The sequence below is a fragment of the Opisthocomus hoazin genome, chromosome 13 (genome assembly GCF_030867145.1).
Source record: "Opisthocomus hoazin isolate bOpiHoa1 chromosome 13, bOpiHoa1.hap1, whole genome shotgun sequence".
In the NCBI taxonomy this organism is placed as follows: Eukaryota; Metazoa; Chordata; class Aves; order Opisthocomiformes; family Opisthocomidae; genus Opisthocomus; species Opisthocomus hoazin.
The window spans coordinates 20925317-20946968 of NC_134426.1; the positions used below are offsets into that span (position 1 = coordinate 20925317).

A 21652-nucleotide genomic window follows, 5' to 3' on the forward strand; every position below is an offset into this window, starting at 1 on the left:
CCCCCTTTTCAAAAACAATTGCCCAAGGAGCAGACAGGGCTCAGCGCTCTCCAAATTTAAGAAAGAATCTTGAAAAAAGGCTCCAAGAGTGTCTTTGGGAGAAGGTAGCTCTAAAGATGATGTGTGAAAACAGCCTCGTGTACCTTTAGGGAAGAAGCAGCATGGTAGTCAGGGCCACCATCTACGGGCTTTCTTCCTCTTTGGGTTCTGCAGGCTGTTGATGAGAAAGAACAACTAGCAAATTTCACATGGGTCTATTGCTGTGTTATGTAAAATGCACATTGATTGCTAACTTACCAGTGAGAATGGATATCTGGCTATAGCCACTTTGAGAGGCTTTGCATTTGAAGAAGAGACAATTTACCCAATCAAACCCACCTAGATTTTACTGCCTATTAAAGGAAATATGGCTGAATGTCTGAAACAGAAGATGAGTTGGGTGGATGAATCATGGAAAATCATTAATGCAAGGTTGTTTTCTTTTTTTTTTTTACATTAAAAGATTGTTTTTGTAATGAAAATAACACAGAGTTCAAGATGCTGTGGTGACACAGTCTTTCTTTAGCTTCTTAAGATTTTTGTCACACAACCAACTGTCTAGGGCAACTTGTTTGTGTGGTCAGAAAGTTGTATGTTCGCCAACAGCACAAATGGCTGCTACTATGATCAGCAGTAGAAAGTAAGATTATATGAATTAGCCCTCTGGCTTATATCTCTGTGGAGACTGATCATTCAATATACACTTTCCATAGTCTCCAAGACTAGCTGGCCCTATTAGACATATTGGATTAACATTCCAAATGGGAAAGTAGAGGATAGATTTGAACAAGCTTTATGAATTCGTCTTTCTTGAGATGATCTTATACCAGTCCCTGAAGAAAAAATTAGGACCTTCAGCAGGTCTAGCAGGCTGCACCCTGTGTATCATCTCTGGCAAGATGTAAGCTGATTTGTTTTATTTCCCAGGTATATTATTCCTGTGGTGCAGTGGTGGAATCGATGGAAAGAGGCCTGATTTTGTCACCAGGTTTTCCAAACAACTACTACCCAGGGACACACTGCGTTTGGCAATTTTTCATTCCCATGAGAACCCATCTTATTCTGGAAATTTTTGACTTTGACATTTTTGAGAGCTCTAGTGAAACTGCAACCCCCTGGGATGGCTTTTCAGCCCCAGCTAAAACAGGAAATAAGGACATGCCTTCTCTTGAGGAAAACCTAGACTTTGCTCTCCAAACGACAAAACCCTCCCTCCAAACCTGGATGTCGAAGGTGGCTCAGAATCTGAGCAGCACAGGAGATCAGTCAAAGGACCTTGCTAGTCACCTGGATGAACTTACAGGAGCCACGTCAAAAAAAGATGAAGCCAAACAAGCATCTGAAGAAAACCAGTCGAAGCAGATGAAGGAACCCAAAGCAATTATCGAGGCTCAACCAGAAGAACTGCCATTCTCTGTGGCTGGTAGTGCCACAGTGCAGAGGCAAAATACCAGTGGCCTGGAAATAGAAGAAGATTTGAAAGGGAAAATCTTGCTTGCCCACCTAGCTGCTAGTGAGAGAGATGAAGTTGCAGTAGAGAGCTGGACTCTTCCCACAACAATACTGCCTGTGGAAATCTCCTCCAGCCCTCAGTCAGCAGTGGACGTCTGTCCCCACGATGTATTATATGTTTCCGATCTCATCACATTTTCCTCTCGCTTCTGTGGACCAAATTCACCTTTAAACAAGACCATGGTCTTTGGTTCATCTCTGGAAATGGTTGAGGTTATCATGGAACTGATCACCACCACAAACCGGGGCCGAGGCTTTGCAATGCTCTTCGAATACAAGAACATCACCGACCCAAACTCTGTAGATGCTGTGAGGCAAGAGAGAAAGGAAAGCATGATGATGCTGGCAATTATAACAGGGATCGTCGTCTTTGCCCTTGCTTTGCTCTCTGCCCTCTGCATAGGTTGCAGGTAAGATGGTGCATATCTGAGCCTTTGAAGCATGTGATATTATCCATACAGGAAAAAGACCAGAAAACAAAGTTACATGTCCTTTCCTCTGCTAATGCTTGCTGTCCTTTAAACATAGTAAAGTGTGTGGATACAGAGGAGCTCAATGCCAACCATTACTCCTGCCCTAGGCGGCTCAGTTTTCTCTCCCAGTTCTACAGCTCCAGTTTATTTTCTTTTTCCTGAAGAAATACCTGAAGGGTGAGGACTTTCTTGGGCATTATTTTGTTTCAATGGCAGTGGTGCCTTTGGACCTCAGTTTTGGGACACTAACTGGCCAATGGACAAATGCAGAACAGAAGGATCATCCTTCCCCAAGTCTCCCGAGCAGGCTGAGCTGACAGCCACTGCGTCTTTTCACAGCAATTCCACAGTTTGACTCTAACCATCACTAACACTCTGCAGAAAAGTAAATAATAACAAAACTATTACCACTTAGAATTCAGATTAAATAATATTTTCCAGTCTGTAGCATGCTTTATCCAAGAGACTGTGCAGACATTTTAATTCCAATTGCATTCCAATTCACCTCATGCACGAAGCAGTCATCTGCCTATCCCTTTGACGGCTAGGGAAGAGCAAAGAGCCTGTGGTTGTCCCCAAATGTCAACCAAAAGGACACCATCAAGTGAGCTGATGGTCAGGCTGGGTGGCTGATTTCCAGGTCCTGATGCTAAGTAGTTAAATGGCTAAAATTTGCCAGTGACAAAAGCATAGCTCTCCAATCAGTTGCTTTTATTTTATATTTCTTTTCTCTATCAGAGGAAAGCTTCTCCACCCCCCCAACATATGTTTGCATTTTTCTTCCTAACTCCCTAGTGAAAACATTTTTGTATAAACAGTGGTTTATTTTTTCTCCTTCCAACAAATTCAAAACAGAGCCCAAGCTCCCCAGGTTTTTGTCAAAACAAACAGTATTTTTCAGATGTTTTGACTTGGAGGAAAACATCAGGTAAACTGAAACAAACACTGTCCCTTGCAGAGCTCCACTGTGGTGACTGGGAATTAGCGACAGCATTCCTTTCCCAGTGGCAGCATGCAACTGGTCTGTCATCTCTCTTCCTGCATCATCTATTCTCACCTCATCTATTGGGCATCCTCCAACCCAAAAGGTCCAAGGGTTGCCCAGCCACTCCTAGTCATTGAGGCTGGTTGGATAGAGGAATTTTGTTTTCCTTGTCCTTTTGGAGGCTGCATTTCTAGCTCTTGCTGAATAAATACAAAATATAGGCCATCATACTGGATATAAGAGAACGTGGGCAAGGTGGTGAAGCTTAAATATAATCCTTCTTGCTGTATATAGAAATTCCTGTTTTCAGGGGTCTCAGCTTTTCATAGTTCTAAGAGTTAAACTTGCACGTGTTACATCTAACTAACCTTTTTCCTTTTTAAAGAGCTTGCAGAACACTAATTGAGACCACAATTTTTTGCTAGCTCTGAAGGAAAACGTCTGGTGGAAAATGTCTTCCAGATACCAAATACTTTATTTTTATACCCTTGCCAAACTTCAAAAGAGACAGAAACATGCTCCCTTCGCCATGGCAGCAGTTTGCGCTGATACACATGTTGAGCAGGCTGTGCTTGCTCCATTACCCGTTTGATCTCCCTGTAACTATCCATGAAGCAGAGTATTATTCAAAGCAAAAAGTGCACTGGCAATCTGAGATTCCACAGGCTGGACTTCACTCTGTGTAGCCTGTTTAGAAAGTCAGGCCATGCAGCCCACATGCACAGTTTGGCTTTCTGCTTGTCAGATGTTTATAAAATAAAGTAATATTCTGCTGTTGCTGACCAACAGACACAAACTGAGCGCATTTTTTTCACCCCACACAGATGTTTATATGATCTGGTCACTGCAAATAGATCCTACCAGGGGTCCTTAGACTCACCACTTTTAACACTGGCATTTATGTCATTTAATTGCTTTATGACTCTTTTTTTAAATGAAGATATACCTCATTCAGCTATTGACTCTATGTAAATAGAGACTATCCCTAGTCCGGCAGCCTCTTGAAAGGCCATGTACTATCCCAGGTGCCTGTATCCCCCGCGTGCTCTTCCAGGGAGTCCTTGATTACAATACTGTATTTCTTGTCAGACGTAAAGCGTTTCAGTGAGATCTGACACACATGAAAATGGTGTCACGACCTGTGCTGAGTAACCTCACTTGTATTATGCTGGAAGAGTCTTTTTTCCCCTCTGTACAGCGCAAACTGCTTCGAGGATATTGATCTCTGGCCCCAGAACTGCTGGCGCTGCTTGGAGCTCGCCTACGCTTCCCAGCTGTGGGGTTTTTATTGCAGCTCAGAATAAGACTGCAGAGGCCAATAAGCACATGTAAACTTCTTTTAGTTTGAGCCCATAAAACTCTCTTTTATGCTTTTTGCCCTAAATAAGAGCTTGAAATCAGGTGTCAAATGTGTATTAGCCACAGCCTGTCCTCACTGCAGAAAATAGCAGGACTGCCAGGGGTGGGCTGCAGGGAGAAATGAAGGTGCTTTAACAGCGCAGCATGCTCGGAAAAGGGACCAGCTCTGAGGCGTGATGATACTTGCTCTGCCATTGCAAAGGATGCTAATAGTAACCTTCAAGCTCTTGGCTGCGTAAACTTGCCCTCCACTTTCTTTTCTCTTCATACTTTGCTTGTTCCTCTGGTATCAGCTTTAGCCATACTTTTTTCCATTTCTGTCTGCTGCTCTTGCTTAGCTAAAAGTAGCAGGCTCTGCCTTGCCAGGGGTAGAAATGGCCCAGTGTGGGCTTGGCACCTACTGCCACTCCAATGCACCAAGTCGTCAGCAGTGTCTGCTCAGGCTCATTGCATTCAGCCAGGGCAAAGCTCTCTGGGGAAACTCCAAGTCTCTGCCACACTGCAGCTTTTGTTTGCTGTTTGGCGAGGGAATGAAAGCTTCAGTTGTTAGTTGGCCAGTAATTCTAATTACTTTTGGCCATGAGGTCTGGCTCGAGTAATGGGGTATTTTTTATTTTCTTTCCCAAGCCCCAAGCACAACAACCATGTCCACCTTATTTAATTTTAATCCTGTCCAATGCAGTCAGACTTTTGCTCGATGGTTGCAACCCATGCATTGCAACTGCATTTTACATCTGCATAGCCTGCCAACTAGCTGTTTCCAGTTACAACCCCCTGTGTGTACAGCTATTTCTTCAAGTCATCGTGCGCTGCCATCTCTCTCTGTGCAAGCTGCCCTGCCAGTCACTGCCGCACCTGATCATCACCTGGGGGTGAAACTTTTGCTTCGTCACATAATGTCCTCCTAGAGAATCCCAGTCACTTCTGGGCTAAAACCAGACCTTTCCTCTGCCCTCCTTGTGCTAGGCACAACGCAGAAATCCCTCCCTGCCTGTTGTAGCCATGTCCTCTGTTGCTGTCCCTCCGCACATCAGGCTGGTTTAGTTAGAGACCTAAGACAATGAGAAGTAGCTGGAGCTGCCAGCTGGGGAGTGCAGAGCAATTTTCACAAAGCTTCCAACAGACTTGAATTTTGTGGTTTACTTGAAAAGTTGGAAGCAACTTTTTTTTTTTAAATTACAACTTCTTTCGAGTGATGGAAACTGGTGTATTTGCATGTTGGCTGTTACATATCCATGAGCTGCCCAGCAATCTAAATCGCTGGTCTGCTTGATGGCGAGGTACTGCAGTGTGCCACAGGAGATATAGTCCAGCTGGAGAATGAGCTAAAGAAAGACTGAGATCCCCAGTCCTGCAAACTAGCACATCTGTCCAGGCACTGTGGCAGCAGCTCTAAATAGAAGAAAAAAAAAATCTCAAGTTTCCACCAAAATTGTTGGCCCCATCTAGAAACTCCTACCCTTTGCGTGTGTTGGTTTTTAACCAATGAAATTGTAAATCAAATTGTTCAGGGGAAATCAGACGCTCAATACCCAAAGTGTGAGAAGGGAAGAAAAAGTTAAAATGGGGACATTCCAGCCAGTTACCATTTTTTAACCCTAATTTAAACTTTGGGAAGAACAGGACTCTTCCTTCTCTTGTTGCCGCTTATTCTACCATACTTGCACAGAAAACTGATCTTTGCCAGGGGCACCTTACTCTCCCTTTGGTTCATTCTGCCAAACTGTGGTGTAGATTTCAAGGTAGTTACGGTGCCTGCTAAATATTGTGGAGGACGACGTTTGTAAAGAATGGCAAGGGAAGGAGCCAAATGGATGTAAAATACTTCAGTTTCTTAATGGAGAACTTGCCCTGTCTATCCTAGTTTATCATAGCTGTCAGTTGCATCCATTTTAAAATGGATATTTCATCTTTTCAGCTTTGTCCCAGAGAATATGAATATCTTATAAATGGGACAGCTGTATACACGTCTGAGGAACACATTTTTATTTGTGTTTCTGAACTTGAACGTTTTGTTTGTTAAGTCATGCTAAAAGTTCAAATAACAAACCCAGAAGTAAGACCATCCAGATAACTAACAAGTCTGGGTTGCCAATGCCTCTGATGTTCAGTGTGGAAGAAATATGTGATAAATTGTGTTTTCTTAGAGGAGAACATTTCCTTTGTGCTCTTTAATCCCCAAGTGGGAATATTTTAACAAATTTGCTTGTAACAAGCCAGTTATTTGAAACAAGAATATTTCATAGGAATATATCAGATTTGATTAAATTTTTGTCGTGGGTTTTGGCAGAAGAGAGCTGGGAGGAGGGGAAGAGATGAAAAAACAGTGCAACATGGAGAAAGCAGGGAATTACACACAGTTCTCCCACCATCAACCTGAATGCCTTGACCGCCACACTAATTCATTATTCTGGGGCATGTTTTGCAAGGTCACTCCTGCTGAAATGGTTCTGGTGCCCAATAAGAACTCCTAGTGCGTGGAGGGGGGGGCAATATTTACATACACATCTTTCACTCTGAAGTGTTTCCTACTTGGTTTGATCTTGCTTGATAAGGCAACACCACTCCTACCTGGAAGTCTTTCCCTGCTCCCCCTCCCTGATTCAGTGCATTGAGGAAGAGCCTTCCCTGCTTTCGCCCCGAGTTTCCTTGAGAAGCCCAAGCAGTGGCCAATGCCATTGAGCCTCCTGGAGTAACAGCCATCCATCTGTAACTCTTCTGGATTAAATTCTCAAGTGCCAACTCACTCTCCCTTTTTTTCCGTGGCCTTCTCTGTATTCACTAGGAATAGCGCTAGGGGCGCATCATGGATTTTTTTCTTCCTCAATTCACTTGTCAGTCAATAAGCATTTTTTAAGAGATCCAATGATACAGTGAAGGAATGAAATCCACCATGCCCAAGACGGAGCAGCCACCGGCTCCCAGCCAGCCTCATCAGGTGGTCTCTGAGTCCCCATTCTCAAAAACAAACAGTAATGAAATGGTGACTGAAAAGTTGAAGTCTTGGCTTCAACACATCCCTACCAAAAAACCACTTGTATGGAGGAGATTAAATGCCTTAGCACAAACCAACCCCTCCAACAAGAAGAGGAAAAATGCCAGCCAACAGCACAGATAGTAAGGAAAACAGTAACATGGGTCCCATCCTATCTGGCCAGTGCCTTAATGCTCCCATGTCCCATGGAGAACTGCTGTACACAAACACAAAACACACTTGCCTCAGTCATTATCACATTCATTACTGCCAGCCTCTCTGTGTGACATCTTCATGTCTTATTCATCCAAAAGTAAATAACACTAGCTGTTTCATAATCTCAGTTTTAGTAAAAATGTGAAAAAAAATGGTTAAGAATGTGCGTTTGTCTCCCTTCAGCTGAGGCATGTTTACCCAGTGTTCATCTGCTGTAGCACTGTGTTTTAATAAAATGTTCATACAAATGAACAACATCTGATGCTCTCTGCTTGCTAAATATATTCCAGCACGCAATATTGGCCAGGCAGATGAAATATTCTGTCTAGCAGGATAAGGACGATGTCACTGCCCAGACCAAAGGCAGGGTTTCAGTCCCTCTGTTTATTTACTGACATGAAAGAGCAGCCAGCGAGGGGGAGCCTGGTGGGACTTGGCAGAGGTCTGAGCTCTGTTCCTGCTTTTGCAGTGATCATGGGAAGATGATGACAGGTCCTTCTCTTCTTCAGCTGACTTTCCACTACATGAGCATATCATTTGCTCCCCTGGCCTTCAGGCTTTGTTGTCCTGAGTCTTGGCAAGTATTTTGGATGCTCCTGTAGGCAGGAGAGCTCATAACCTGCTGGGACTCCCTCTCAGGATGAGCACAGCCAAGACCCTTCCTTGCTGTGGAGCTTTAACTCACTGGTGGGCTTGTTGTTGTTGTTGCTGTCTCTCCTTTTCAGGCAGAGAACGTGCCCCAAAAGGAGCTCATCCAACGCATGCAGTGACCAAGAGGTTAGTGCTAATGGCTTCAGCAATTTCTGTTTCTCTCTTTCATATTGGCTGTTGCACTGTTTATCTGACGATGTTTACTGGGGCATGTTCTGAGTTGTAGAACGGGATCCAGAACTCCGCTGTTGATATCAATGAGCTCCAGCTGGTGGTGCCAAGTCGGGAGAATGAAAACAACAACCACTCTGTCAGCCGGGAGCAGGCGGGTAAGCACAGGGCAGCGGCGGGAGCAGGTCAGGGCACCGCATAGATCCCCGGCCAGTTAATCAGATCATTTCTTCCTTGCAGTCCTCCTCGCTGTCTCGCCCATGCACAGCTGGAGAGCCACTTCACAGCAGAAAGCCTTTGTTGTGGAAGCCACTCCTTGCTGCTCTTCCTCCTTGCTGGTAGGGTAATTCCCCTGGCAAGGAGCACACACACGCACAGCTCCAGGACGCTGCCAACAGAAGCCGTCATAGCACATGGCATTGTGGAGACACTGGGTTAGCAGAGCAAATGTGTCAGGTCCAGGCCGCTACAAACAACTTACAAAGACCCATAAATTGTGGAAGAGTTTCACCTGCCCTGTGCCTAACCTTGTCTGGAAAGGATGGGTTTTACAATGCTTACGTTGGCTTTGGACAGCTTCGACTCCTGGAGCTAACTTTTTCTGAAGAGCTATATGGATGGGACTGCTCTAGATGACATTTACTTCACAGTGCATTTTGAGAACAAGAGACCCCCAGCCAAGCTGCAGATAATGTCACTTGCTGCAATTCTGAGTCACAAAACATGAACTGTATGTGTCCCTTTTGGTTGATGAAGGCCAACTGGGAGCTACTTCATGTTGTGTTGCTACACACCATCAGTTTGCCACTAAACCCCCAGCCATTACCCACAGCTCTCGCAAGGACATCTTCCCAAAAAGCTAGTTCTGTGCTCCCAACCATGACAGTTCCCCATCTCCTGCTTTGGAAAAGTCATCAATAAGATCGTGGCTAGAGCTTTCCTGGCTTGGACCAGATGGATGGGCCTTGGGGACACCACCCCGCCCCATAAGGATGCCTGTAGGAGCAGCCTCACTAGCGTTTAAACAAAAAAGCACAGCTCCCTATATTAACAGGGATGAGCGGACACAAATAAAGAACGAGTTGAGCAGATCTGCAAGCTTCTGGCCCGCAGCACAACATTGTGTGTTCAGTGTGAGGGATTCCAGTTTGGGTGTATCTTTATTAGAAAGCAGACTCAAGGGTGTTCCTTCCCTCCCCTTTTGTTTTGTTTTTAGAAGCTTGCCATTTCAGGAGAGCAAACTGTTGGCTTGAATTTTGTTCTGGCTGGTGTGACAGACAGCCAAAGCCTGCTCTAGATTGTCTGGGGAGAGAGGGAGGAGGGTTGTCATGGAGGAGTTGGAAACAGGTGTTTTGGACTCTCACAAGCTCTATTGATTTTCTTCTTTCCTCAGTCACTTCCTGCAGAGGCAGCACAGAACGATCTCCTCAGGACACTGACCCAGATGTGCCCTCCTCCACATCTGCAGTGACCACTGAGACTGGGAGTGATGAAGTGTTTATTATTTCTGCTGGACCTGGGACCAGTGGCCTGAGCTTTACCACCTACAGAGTACAGGTAGGAATGCTCTTTAGCATCTCTAGCAAGCCATGGGATGTTCCTCTTGGCAGGACTTGTCATACCTGTACTTTTATGCTTACTGCCCACTTTGCAAGCAAGTTAGTGGCTGAGCAAGGCAGTTCTCCTAACCCTTGAGCTGAGCTGCCATCAAATGATGTAGACTGTGATCCCCCAAGCCCGTATCTTCTCAGCTTGGAGACGAGCAAGTGCAGAAGTCTACCTTGGATCCAATAGCTGACAATGCAGAGGTCTGCCAGCAGGCAGTAGGGCCAGCCCTCAGAAATATGTTAATTGCCAAAGATGATGTTCCATTAAAAGTGTCACTTGTAGCAACTGAAGGACCTGGGAGTCAGAGCTGCTCCTGCCCACCACTACCAAGTGGCCAGGGAAGTTGCTCAGCTCCTCAGCTTGTCAGAAATCTGTTTAACTGTCTCACCAGGCTAAGGGACAAATTAACAGCAAAGGCTCCAAAAAAATCAGGCGCTTTAAGTGAAAGCACTGGGGTCCTTTGAAATACGTACACAGAAAACTGAGATCTCTCTTATTTTAGCTCTTCCCCCTGCACTCCTGGCCAATTATGTGTGTAGAAACAGCTGATAGCTCAGAGGTCTCAGGTCTGGATGTTGCCTCTTCAACCTTGAGCACAGTGCCTAGCAGAGCACACCCATCACAAGTCTGTATTGAAGCCTTTCCCAGGTCACCACTCTCCTCTCCAGGGCTCTCTTTTTCCCCACAAGAAGGGAAACAACCAGAAACTCGCATGCCCAGGGCAGTCTGTATAATACTTTTGTCAGTTTACAGAACAAAAGCATTCTGTATCCCTGCACTTGAGGAGGACATTAGCCAGGAGGCCAGGCTGGTCAGGATTTTCCTAGGCTAGTGCAGGACACATGCTAAGCTTTTCCTCCAGTCGGGCACACTGATTAAAGTAAAGAGAGAAAGAAAGGAAAACAGCCCTGGTCCCTTCCCTTGCCCAGACACGTTACCTGCTGCAGAGCAGGGCACTGCGAGCTGCACTAGTGCCCAGACTGGGCACCCTTGAACACCTGCACTCCTTGGCCCTTCTTTCCAGTGGAGAGAGCTTCACCTGGTGGCAGCCACACACAAATACAGCTTCTAGGCAGGAGGGAAACCCGTTTTCCTTTCTCTTTTCCCCACTCCAGTCAGAATGAACAAATAAACTTGAAAAACCCATTTCTATTCTGCATTCTGCCACCCCTTCTACAAACAATCTAGTAAAGGAAATACATACATACAAAAATAAATTGCATAGTGTTAAACCAGTTCTAAATGAACACAACCCAAAGAACTACAGTGATTTACCACATTATTAATTCCAGAGGCACCTCCTTCTCAGTGCTGTCCATGCTGCACACAAGTGAGTCCATGCTCTCAACCAAATCCCTTGAGGAGCAGAAAACCTCCCCAGGCAGGGTGGAAGGGCCCTTTTAAAAGCCCTGGGCCTCTTTCCCCACAGCTGAAGACCATCTTCTCCGAGTGGGGTGGAAACCCAGCACAGCAGGCTAATTACAAACCTGCTCTCAAAAGAGATCTCTTCAGGTCACCTGAGTTGCTCAGGATTACTGGATGTTAGAAAGAAACACGTTTACAGTTAAATTTCTAAATATGTGGTTTTAGGATGTAAAATGCAGCTGGCCAGCCAGCTCCTGACTTGAGCCTCGGCGCCCCGCAGAGGGAATGGTGCACGGCTTTGTGGACCAGCACTAGGCAAGCAGGATAAATAATCCAATGGAGTGTAGCCACTTTCTTGGCAGGAGCTAAGAAGTTCTCCTCACAGGAAAAGATGTGTGAAATCCTGAGCCTTTACAGTACAGTAAATAATGCCGTCAGGCTCACCTCACCCAAAATGCTCATCCAGACAAAGCAAGCTATAAGGAGCTTTCATTAAAAAAATCATCCAGATATTTTTACTGGGAAATTGTAGTCTTGTGCCCCCCAGTAAGTGTGAGCCTCAGCTCTGCTGGGCAGGAGCCAGTGATAAACTGGCTTTTGCTTTTTAGCTTTGAAAACCCACTTGAAGAAACCCATCCCCAGCCAGGAGGCGAGAGCTGGGAGAGCAAACGCATGTCTCCGTACGTGGACCAGCGGGAGGAAACGGAGGGCAGGATGGCTTTCAGATGGCTTCGGGGGTGTCTTCCAGGAGGGCTGCGGCTTTCTAAGTCCTGTTTGGTTTAAGTCATCATTCAGCCTTTAGCTAACTTGTAACTATGACCTCTGACTTCTAATCAGACATGACAAGTCTCAGAGTTTCAGATGCGAAGGTTTGAGTAAAGAGTATTATCATGGAGGTTTAAGAAACATTTTTTGCTAAAACATTTAAAAAAAATCAAGAAAATACATTATTCATCTTCGTAGTTACTTCCAGTATATCTATCTCAAAACCGGTAGTTAGCTTTTACACCAGTTTGGAGGTAATTATAATAATATTAGAATAACAAATCCTGAGACAGCCTGAAGAGGCTTCTAAGGAGAAGACAGCTCGCTTCTAAATTTATAAATAAAGATTGTTACTTCAATCAAATTGAGACTAAGAGCTTAATATTAAAACAAACTTCTCCAGAGCCTGAGGCCTCTCCCAGCTCCCTACTGAGATTTTTTTTTCTGCTGTAGTAGCTAATTTCTTGCCTCTCTGCCCATCCATTTCCAGAATGACATTTTAACTAACAGTTTCTTTGATTTGCAGAAACTTGAAAGATTCAGTTGAACCAAATTTCTGGTTTCTCAGGACTTTTAAATCCAGGACAGTGTGGGATTTCTTTCAGATCCTCATTAAAGACTACGTAAACTTTGGGGATGTGGATTTTGCATTCTTTCCATGACAACCATATTTGCACAGCTGAAAATTAAAAATACATATAGAGTTGTGGAACAGGAGACATATAAATAACAGGTGGAGTATTGGTAAGAATGAAAGGAGATTCATAGGACGGTCAGGGATTCTTTAACTTTTCTGGCTCTAAACTCGCATCAACACTAAGGACAAGAATCGTGGTTTTAAATGCAACATCAGAACATGTAAGTATGGAAGAGATCTCTAGAAGTCATTGATAGGTCATCCACATGTCAGAGCAACTCTGCTTATACACAGAGCTGGTGACAGTGGTGTGGTGCGGTCTCACCTTCCGATGATGCCAATTTTACACCTGTCTGGATGTCTTGTTCTACTGCTAAAGCACGTTTTCCACCTGAGAAGCATTTCTTATATAAAACGATATCTCCTTGGCTCCAGTCTGGATCTCATGCTTCTTGTTCTTTTCACCACAGACACTGAGAATACATTATTCCCTTCCTCTTTGTTTTTAATTCTTTTAATTCTTCCCTAACATAGGATAAAGAGCACCACTTTCTTCAGTCTTCCCTCCTGACTCGTGCATTTTTGAGATTTCTGACTCTTTCAGTGCTTGTTTCTGGCTTTCTTTCAGTGGGGCTCATCACCGCTGAAGTTTTGTTTTCCAGGACAGACACATCTGGGGCCTTCCAAGAGCCAAGCAGAGTGGAAGAACTATGTTTTACGCAGCGAAGTTTCCTCCTTTGATCTGTTAGATATCTCCAGTAAAACAAAGCTGTAGATATTGGATGTGTTTGGTTAGTGAGAGTGGTAGGATTTTGTGTCTTAAGTAACTGAAATTTCCCAGTTCAGTGTAAAACCTGAAACCGGTGAAGCAAGGTCAAACTGCTGGCCAGGGAGGCCAGCGAACTGCAGGCAGCACGCTGGAAGCACAACGAGGAGAAGTTGTGTTCCTGAACCACTGAAGAAATGGTTCCAAGAACCACTGAAGAAATCAATGACTTGCACTAACAGCATATTTTCAAAGTGTTTTAAAAACCTTTTGATGAAAGATGCTATAAACTACCTTTATTTACTCTTTTCAGGATAAAAACATGAAAAGAAGTGTGACAAGCCCAGCCTCTGTGTCTGACTGGCTGACTTCTAATCACACGGCTGCAGCAGCAGACGCTGTTGAGAAAGGGAACGTCCAGCTGGAAAATCACTGTCCCAGACAGCGCACGTGGAGCACCCGCACTTTCCACGACTTCCTGGCTCCAATACCACAGCTACAGAAAAAATGGTGCAGCTGGAGCACCAACAGCCCCTTCACAAAGCTGGTTGACAGCAGCGTAAGTCTCGCAAGGAGGGGAGGACGTGGTGGCCGGGGTCTGCACCTTGGTACCCCAAGCTGCTCACTGATGGGACACGTTTTCCCCTTGGCCTGCTGCTTTGCCTCTGCAGCCTGCAGTGCAGTACACACTTCAGTCCATCTTGCTTGGTGTACGGGAAACTCTTTTGCCTGACTGTATTGTAATTCATTCGGGCTTTCCTAGAGTGCCAAGAAGCTGCATTTCCCAGCAGCTGGCACCTGGTTAAGAAACGATCCCCAGTCCAGAAAAACATTAAAATATGCCTTCAGACTAGATTATCTCGTTAAATGTTCTGACATGTACCTTTTTTTTCCCCTAGTTATGCCTTAAATTTATTTTAAATGACATATTACTATTGCACTGCGAGGAATCTGTAGGTGTGGGAGGGATACCTAGGTCATACTGACTGTAATCATCAAACCAACAGCTTGTTATAAAGCTAATAGAGGATGTTTCTTCTTTTTGAAGGTAATAATGTAGGTTTTTGCTAAAGAATGCATCTCACCCCTAACATAACAAGGAATTTTAGCTTTTAGTTCTCATGGGATCAAAGTTTCTCAAGACAGCTGCTTTTAATGGCACATCTACTAATTTATTATTATTTTGTTCAGGGTTTTCCTACAGCTGCAAGATCCCAAGGTGTCCCAACCAGAAAGGTAATCTCAGCCACTGAGATAGAAGGAGCATCAGAGACTGTTTACTCAGACTCATCAGCCAGTAATGCCTCCTACCCCCTCACTCTGTCTGCACAAAGGCAGCGGAAGCTAAGCTCCTGCAATTTGAAGAAATCCAGGTTTGGGAACCCTTATTTTGGATTTTTAGCCAGTTCCCCTGACAGCAAACATGTGAGGTCCTTGGATCCCTCAAGACATGTAGGGGCAGCATCTCCAGCTAAAACCCAAAGCCCCAAAAATCCTCCAGAGAGCTCCAACCCACTGAAAATCAACTTGGCCAATGGTTCGAAAACAAAGGAACTCATGGTAGAAGCAGAGAAAAACAAGCCAGTTTTTGTCATTTCTGAAGAAGGAGATGATCAGCAGCCTCTGGTCTTAGCAGAGCATCTTAGTCAATGCGGAGACCATCTGCCAGAGCAAAATGCTGCGTATGCTCTAGCTGTGCCAGACAAACAGCCAGCGGTTCTCACTGTTGAGGGGAAGAGTTCTGCCAGCTTCACGTCAAATCTTCCCCTTTGGGCCAAATCCCCTGGTTTACACAAAGGTCACGTGAAGGCCCCTAGCTATTCCAGGGACCAGCAGAGCTCGTCAGCTGTAGATGCTAATACTACTGAGACGCCACAGAACTGTGAGACTCTAGCTGCTCCTACGCTATGCCAAGCTACAGTCCAGTGATGCCCTCAGAAATACTGAAGCATTAGTTCACAAAAACAGAGGCAATGGGGACGTGATCAGAGTGGAAGCTGTGCCGAGCAGCTGAGCTTGGCAGTCACAGATGGATATGACTTTGTTAAGAGTGGTCTTTGCTTCCCACCTGTGGGGATTGGGATTACGACTACACATAGCACAGCACAGCACAAATGCCATCTTCCCTTACGCTCACTAATCTCTTCTCTGTTCTTCTGCATGAAATTTTGATGTGGTTTATACAAGAAAGCATCCTCTGAAAAGGTATTTCAGACTGCAGAAAACCTTTTCTGGAATGAGGAAGTAAAGTCATCTGAGATGGTTGCATTGTGGTTTCTATCTGAAATGCAAATCAGTCCCCTGTCACTGTGGTATCCCTCGAGTCTTTCTGCTGGGAGCTGTGGATGAAATTCTGTTTGTAGGTGTGCCTGTACTATCCAAGCCTTGCCAAGCCAAGGACAAGAATTCAATCATGCATGTTCACGTACAGTTTTGTAAACTTAATTTTAAACATTTCATAAATTCTGCACTCTAGCACAAAGTTTACCAAGCATTAGCATCTCTAATATTAAAGACCATGATTATCTCGTATCCTAACTCTTTAAAGAAGTGTATAGCCAAACTGAGCAACGCAATACTGGATGCTAGTTCTATAAAGGTCTGATGTAGCTTTATCTTTTTTAGATCTACATAGGCTTAAAACACCTCAGTCCACTACGTTTTTAAGTGACTCTTCATGGCAACAGGAGCATGTGTACAAAAACACTGAAATACCAGAAATAGCCTTCAGCATCCAACACTTGGATATTCGCAGCTGCTCTGATCCTATATCCACCAGCTATTTATTGCTGGGAACGCACATTGACTAGAGAGCTATTCCCCTGCATTTAGCAGGCAAGACTTAAAAGACAAAATTAAGTGGGGCAAACTTGGAGTGCTCACTGCCTTTAGGAATGAACTGCTAAGTGGCTGGGCCTCCCCGATTACACGTCCAGGGCATTCACTGGGAGGCTGAACCAAAGGGAAGCCTGCTAGTCCCCATCAGTAGTTCAGTTGCCTCCTGGTGATATTTTCCTATCTTTGCAAGAGACTCCCGTATGTTCGGCCCGCAACTTGGCATTATTTTGCTTTCCTAAATGAAAGAAATTCCCTACGAAGTTGTGTTTTTCAGCTGACACAGCACATTGTTTTAAAGCAATAGTATGTCATAGAACAGGTGTCAGAAAGAAATCTTCCATACAAGTCTTCCCCTATGTTTGCTACAGTGTGCATCGAGTTATCTTAATCCTTTTGTGTGAAGGCATTTAAGTCTGATTCCTGAAATATTTAACTGAATTATTTATGATTTCACCTGCTATTACAACTTCCATTTGCCACCTATTAATGTCTGAGATATGCAACACAAGATTGTCGGGCTTGCCTCCTACTTTGTGTGTGTGTTGACGTGTCTAGGTAGGCAGAGAAGCCTTGCGCCTGGTAGCAGTGGAAGCAAGAACGTGTACGCCCTTCAGCAGTTGACTCAAACAGGAACAGTAAACAAGTCTTCGCATTTGTTATTACCAGACTGTGTTCCGTAGTTTTGAAGCACAAAAGCCTGGCTCCAAGTTGGTTATTTTTTGATGTTGGGTTTTTTTTGATTGTTTTCTTTTTTAAGTTAATGCTACATGATTCAAAGGGAAGAGTTAATATATTTATGATTTAAGAAAATATTTAGAAGTCTTCAGTACTCTAATAATACCTTCCACTGCATCAAATTAATATACATTGTAATTCAGCGTCAATATCCTGTTACTTATTACATTTCTAAAGACTGAAGTACTAAAATCTACTTTCGAAAAGTACTTGTGTTCAGTTATTGACAATAGCTACATTTGAAGGGCTGGAAAAGGGGGCGTTTCCAATAAAAGCGTGTTTAACTATTCATTTCTACAATGTAATGACACTTCTTTTATTTTGCTGAAAGACTAAAAGTCACACGGGGATTGCCTCAGCGCACCAGTGCATCACATGTACACCAGTACAGCAGCCTCCCCAGCAGCAGCAGCAATGGAAGGAGCACAAAAGGCGCTGCATCGTTCCCTCAGCAAACACCCGAGGGTCAGATCCCGTCGGAGTTCTCCTCAGCGAGGTAATGAGGTGGTTGTTTACGCTGACTGTACTCTGACTTCACCACCTACCCGCGTAACCGAAGAACAGCTTTTTCCGAACCTGTGAAGAGCGCTGCCAGAGGCCGGGTTCTGTGGGAGCCTGGATTTCCTCTCGCACGCCGCTTCGCTGATCACCGCGTACCTCTTCCACCTTTGCCTGCTGTCGCAGTCTAGAGCCAGTCCTACGTGAGACACCAGATCAGATCTCGTACGTTCAGCACGGACTATGCACGTCTCTGTGCCGAGAGAGGCCCTCCTCTTGAAGAGTGTGCAATGTTGAACAGTGCTGCTTATTCTCAGACCAGGGGTGGCTGCTGCACCAAACTGCTCCAAGGCGATGTCTTCCGCCACAGGCCGATACGGAAGCCTCATGCCTAGCTGGGGGATGCTGCAGGGGCACAAGGCCCATCCTCTCGCTCTTGGTCGGCCCCAAAGAGCCAGGAGCGCAGCACACGGGACGCTTAAGCCTAAGTACCCAACTTGCCTTTTGAAGATCCTTTTTTCTTTTTTAGGCAGATCATTAAAATGAACTGCTAAAGACATATTTGTGTTTTATTTTCTACCTTCAAAGAATTTATAAAGTATTTTCTCCCTCTTCCAGCTAAATGAACTGTTTTGAAATGTTTTTTTTTCTTTCACTCCGCCAGGAACAGAAACAGCTTCCACCCATACTCCTCAAAAAAGTCATAGCGCAAACTTAAGAAATTCTGAAAGCTCTGGGTGGAATAAAGCGCTCTAATACTCTCAGCTGTAAACATTGACTAGGATTAATTTTTAAAATATCATTACTTATGGCATTTATTTTATTCCTAACAGCTATATTACTTCTGAGAGCTATGCTGCCACTTTTTGATGTCAGAAAACCTCCCAACTCATGCCTGGGCTCGGGACTGAGTTCTACCTTAGTGGCAACGCAGTCAGTTTACTGTGCTATTTTGCATACTGTAACTAAGCAGCAAATGGGATAAGCATGTGAAACAGTTGCTGAAGAGGAGGAAAATAATTTCAATCACAATTGCATGGGAAAAAATGTCCAAAAATGTTATGGAGTTAACAAACAGAAGGAGTATTCTTTTCAGTAAAGCTGGATTTGAATAATATTTACTTTTTAATTAATTATCCTGGAATATACTAGACAATACCTCCAGCCAGTGTGTTAGGTGGATTTGAATAGGACAAAAATACATGGGCATTCCTTATTTTTTCATTGTTCAAACAGAGCTTCAAAACAAAAGCTTGAAGCTATACAAGCTGACCAGAATCCCATGTGCTACGTTTCCTACTGTCAGGTAGTTAAAATTGCTGTGAATGGACGCTCACTGGGAAAACAATCCAAAAGACTTAACATGCAGCTAATGCTCCTTAACTTTGAGGATTCAGAGTAGCATTCAGCAAGAAAAATCCATTTATACCTTCTTAGCAGAAACATCAACTGAGGTTTCTTTTCAGAAATCTAACTTTTCTTTAAAAGCAGTTGGTTACAAAGCATCCTACTCATAACTGTTTGGGGTTTTTTTCCCCATGAGAATGGTACATCAGCTATAACAAACCACATTTGACTCAAACAGTCCAGTCAGTTATTAGATTTTACTCTAAACAATTAAAGATTAATTTGGATTGCAAGGGAAAAAAGACAAATCCTAAGCCAACACTTACCTAATGAAAGCAAGCAGCTGAAACTCAGCAGCACTGAAAAGAATACCCAACAGAGACCAAATATAGCTTCGACATATATTCATGGTCTGTCTAGAAATGTCTTTGATGTTAAACCTCATATGGCACACTTAGCATTTTCTATAATTCATTTCCTATGGAAACTAATGAGCTTAAGGGTGAAATTACCTCATTGAAAGTCAGAATGGTGAAGTGTGAAGAAAAGAAGGATGACCTGAAAAGCAGTTTTAGAAGCAATCTTTGCATATTAAGCATTGCTGTAGGAAATAGTATAATTAGTTTTCTTCAGAAGTTATTCCTTGGAATTGTGTAAGTGGTATTTCAGTTCCCAAACATCATGGAGAAAGAATGTTAGATAAAATCAGTGGAAAAAATTGCAAAATTCCCACACCCCCTTTTTAAAATCGAGGGATCCTTTTCCTAACTTCCAGTAACACAGTGACTGTTGGTTTATTTTTAGAGGGCAGACTGTAAAAAATAAGGCCCCCTTCCAGCAGAAATTTCTAAGAGGCCATAAGAAACCACATTCTCAGAGCATAATTTAGAATTGAGCATTCTCTTCTCAAATGCCCAACTCCTTTTCCTTGAATCAACTCGTCTCCCTAAGTTCTTGCTGTAGGTTAAGCCATCTGCACTACACAGTTCTGCTGAAGACTAGAAATTGATACAAAATGGATGTATTTTGTTTGCAGAATGAATAAGCTAGTGATTGATCTTTGAGTGTCAAATACCAAGATTTTTCTATTAAATTCAAGGAAAACAATATCAGAGCTTAAACACAAATTATCCTACGCAGTTGCTGATTCAAATACTTGAGACACACTGAGGGCTCTCAGATTAACACTGGCTGTTGAGTTTAGCACGTTGTCAGCTATTCCAGCTGCAAAAGGCCATATATTGTGTTCTCTTTCTCACAGTCGTGCTGCCATCTTTCTTTATTCTTCACAGAGGAAGTGCTTGGAAGAGCATACTCTGTGCCAGAACCGATCACTGGATCGGGCATAAATCCAAAACCAGCAACTTCCTCAAGCTAAATTAGTTAAAAGTAATTTGTGGACATAATGGAGTATAAAACACTTAAATCCACCGATGTAAGTGCAGGGCAAGCCAAAACCATTACAAGTTTTAAGGTCTATCAGCTTGTCTTTATGGCGTACAGAACAACATAGCATTTTTGCTTTTACATTACTTAACCCGAGATTGAATTTCTCTTAGTCCGAAGAACAAATGACAGCTGATTTAAGAACAGCAATATAGATTATCTACATCAAAGGATATCCAGCTTCAAATCTGGGAATAGCAGCAGAGCAGGAATCCTAGGATATTAAACTACAATTTGAAGCTTAATGAATCTGGCATCAATGTCTTCCTCCTCAGACAGAATGGAGACCAGGCAAGTCCTCCTATTTGCTCAGCAAGAGAGAAGTTCTATTAACAGTAGCCATTTGGAATCTCATAATTGATACTACTTAGATCATTGTAAAGATGAACACAATATGACAATCATTCTCTCCAGCCTGCTGCTAAATCAATAGTGGTATAATGCTTGTCACTTCAGTGTTTATGGTGTTGCAAGAAATTAAAATAGCATCGTCTTTCTTAAAAGTAGTAAACTATTTTATTTACCAGCATCTTGAAGTCATCTTGTTGACCAAAATGAATTCCATTTAATAGTTTTTTGCTTGTATCTTTCATTATAAATCCTGTAGAGATTGTGATGATCCTTTGTGATATCACCTAACACTTTTAATAAAGTTTGAGGGAATTTCTTGGAATGACACAAAAACTCATGCCATTTTCAGTTACTACAGGTTCAAGGATGATATTTAGTTGTAAAATGTCAATGTTCAAATGCCAATGCTTGGTCAAGCTATTAGTTAAGTGTTGCATACATCCATTTCTGTGGTGAGAGAATATGCCACAGAAGAAACAGAAACAGACAACTTCAGTGAATATCTTTTTTTTTTTTTTTTTAATTAATAACTTCTTAGTCCAGGAAAAAAATAAATCACAAAAGAGAACTGGAAGAACTACTCTCCACCTTCTTTATAAAAGAACTTTTCTCAAAGAGAAAGACTACATACCTTGTTCACCACTATGTCAAATAATCACTTCGGTTTTCAAGACATCTATTCTACCACATTTCATGCTCAGCTTCCAAATATCTCTTATAAAGGAGGTGGGGGTGTGCTTTAGACAGGTTAAAAATATGCTGCACCTTTACAGTATTTAAACAATCACACCAAGCATAGTTCATACATTTATCACATTAACTATCACCTGGTAACCATACATTTTAAAAGGTCTAATGTATAGAGTATGTAATACCCATGACAGATACTCTTACTTACTTAAGAGCATATAAAGAT

At 43.3% G+C, this 21652-nt stretch overlaps 1 protein-coding gene across 1 annotated transcript in view; it reads left to right on the forward strand.

The window, feature by feature from the left end:
- LOC104327587 (uncharacterized) overlaps positions 1 to 21051 on the forward strand; it is a 38165-nt gene extending 17114 nt beyond the window's left edge. Inside the window, exons 2-7 of the mRNA XM_075434454.1 lie at positions 967 to 1961; positions 8284 to 8335; positions 8436 to 8538; positions 9774 to 9937; positions 13835 to 14080; positions 14713 to 21051. Coding sequence (XP_075290569.1) covers positions 967 to 1961; positions 8284 to 8335; positions 8436 to 8538; positions 9774 to 9937; positions 13835 to 14080; positions 14713 to 15450 — 2298 coding nt within the window. The 3' untranslated portion in view covers positions 15451 to 21051. The remainder of the gene's footprint in view (positions 1 to 966; positions 1962 to 8283; positions 8336 to 8435; positions 8539 to 9773; positions 9938 to 13834; positions 14081 to 14712) is intronic.
- Positions 21052 to 21652: the final 601 nt, after the last annotated feature.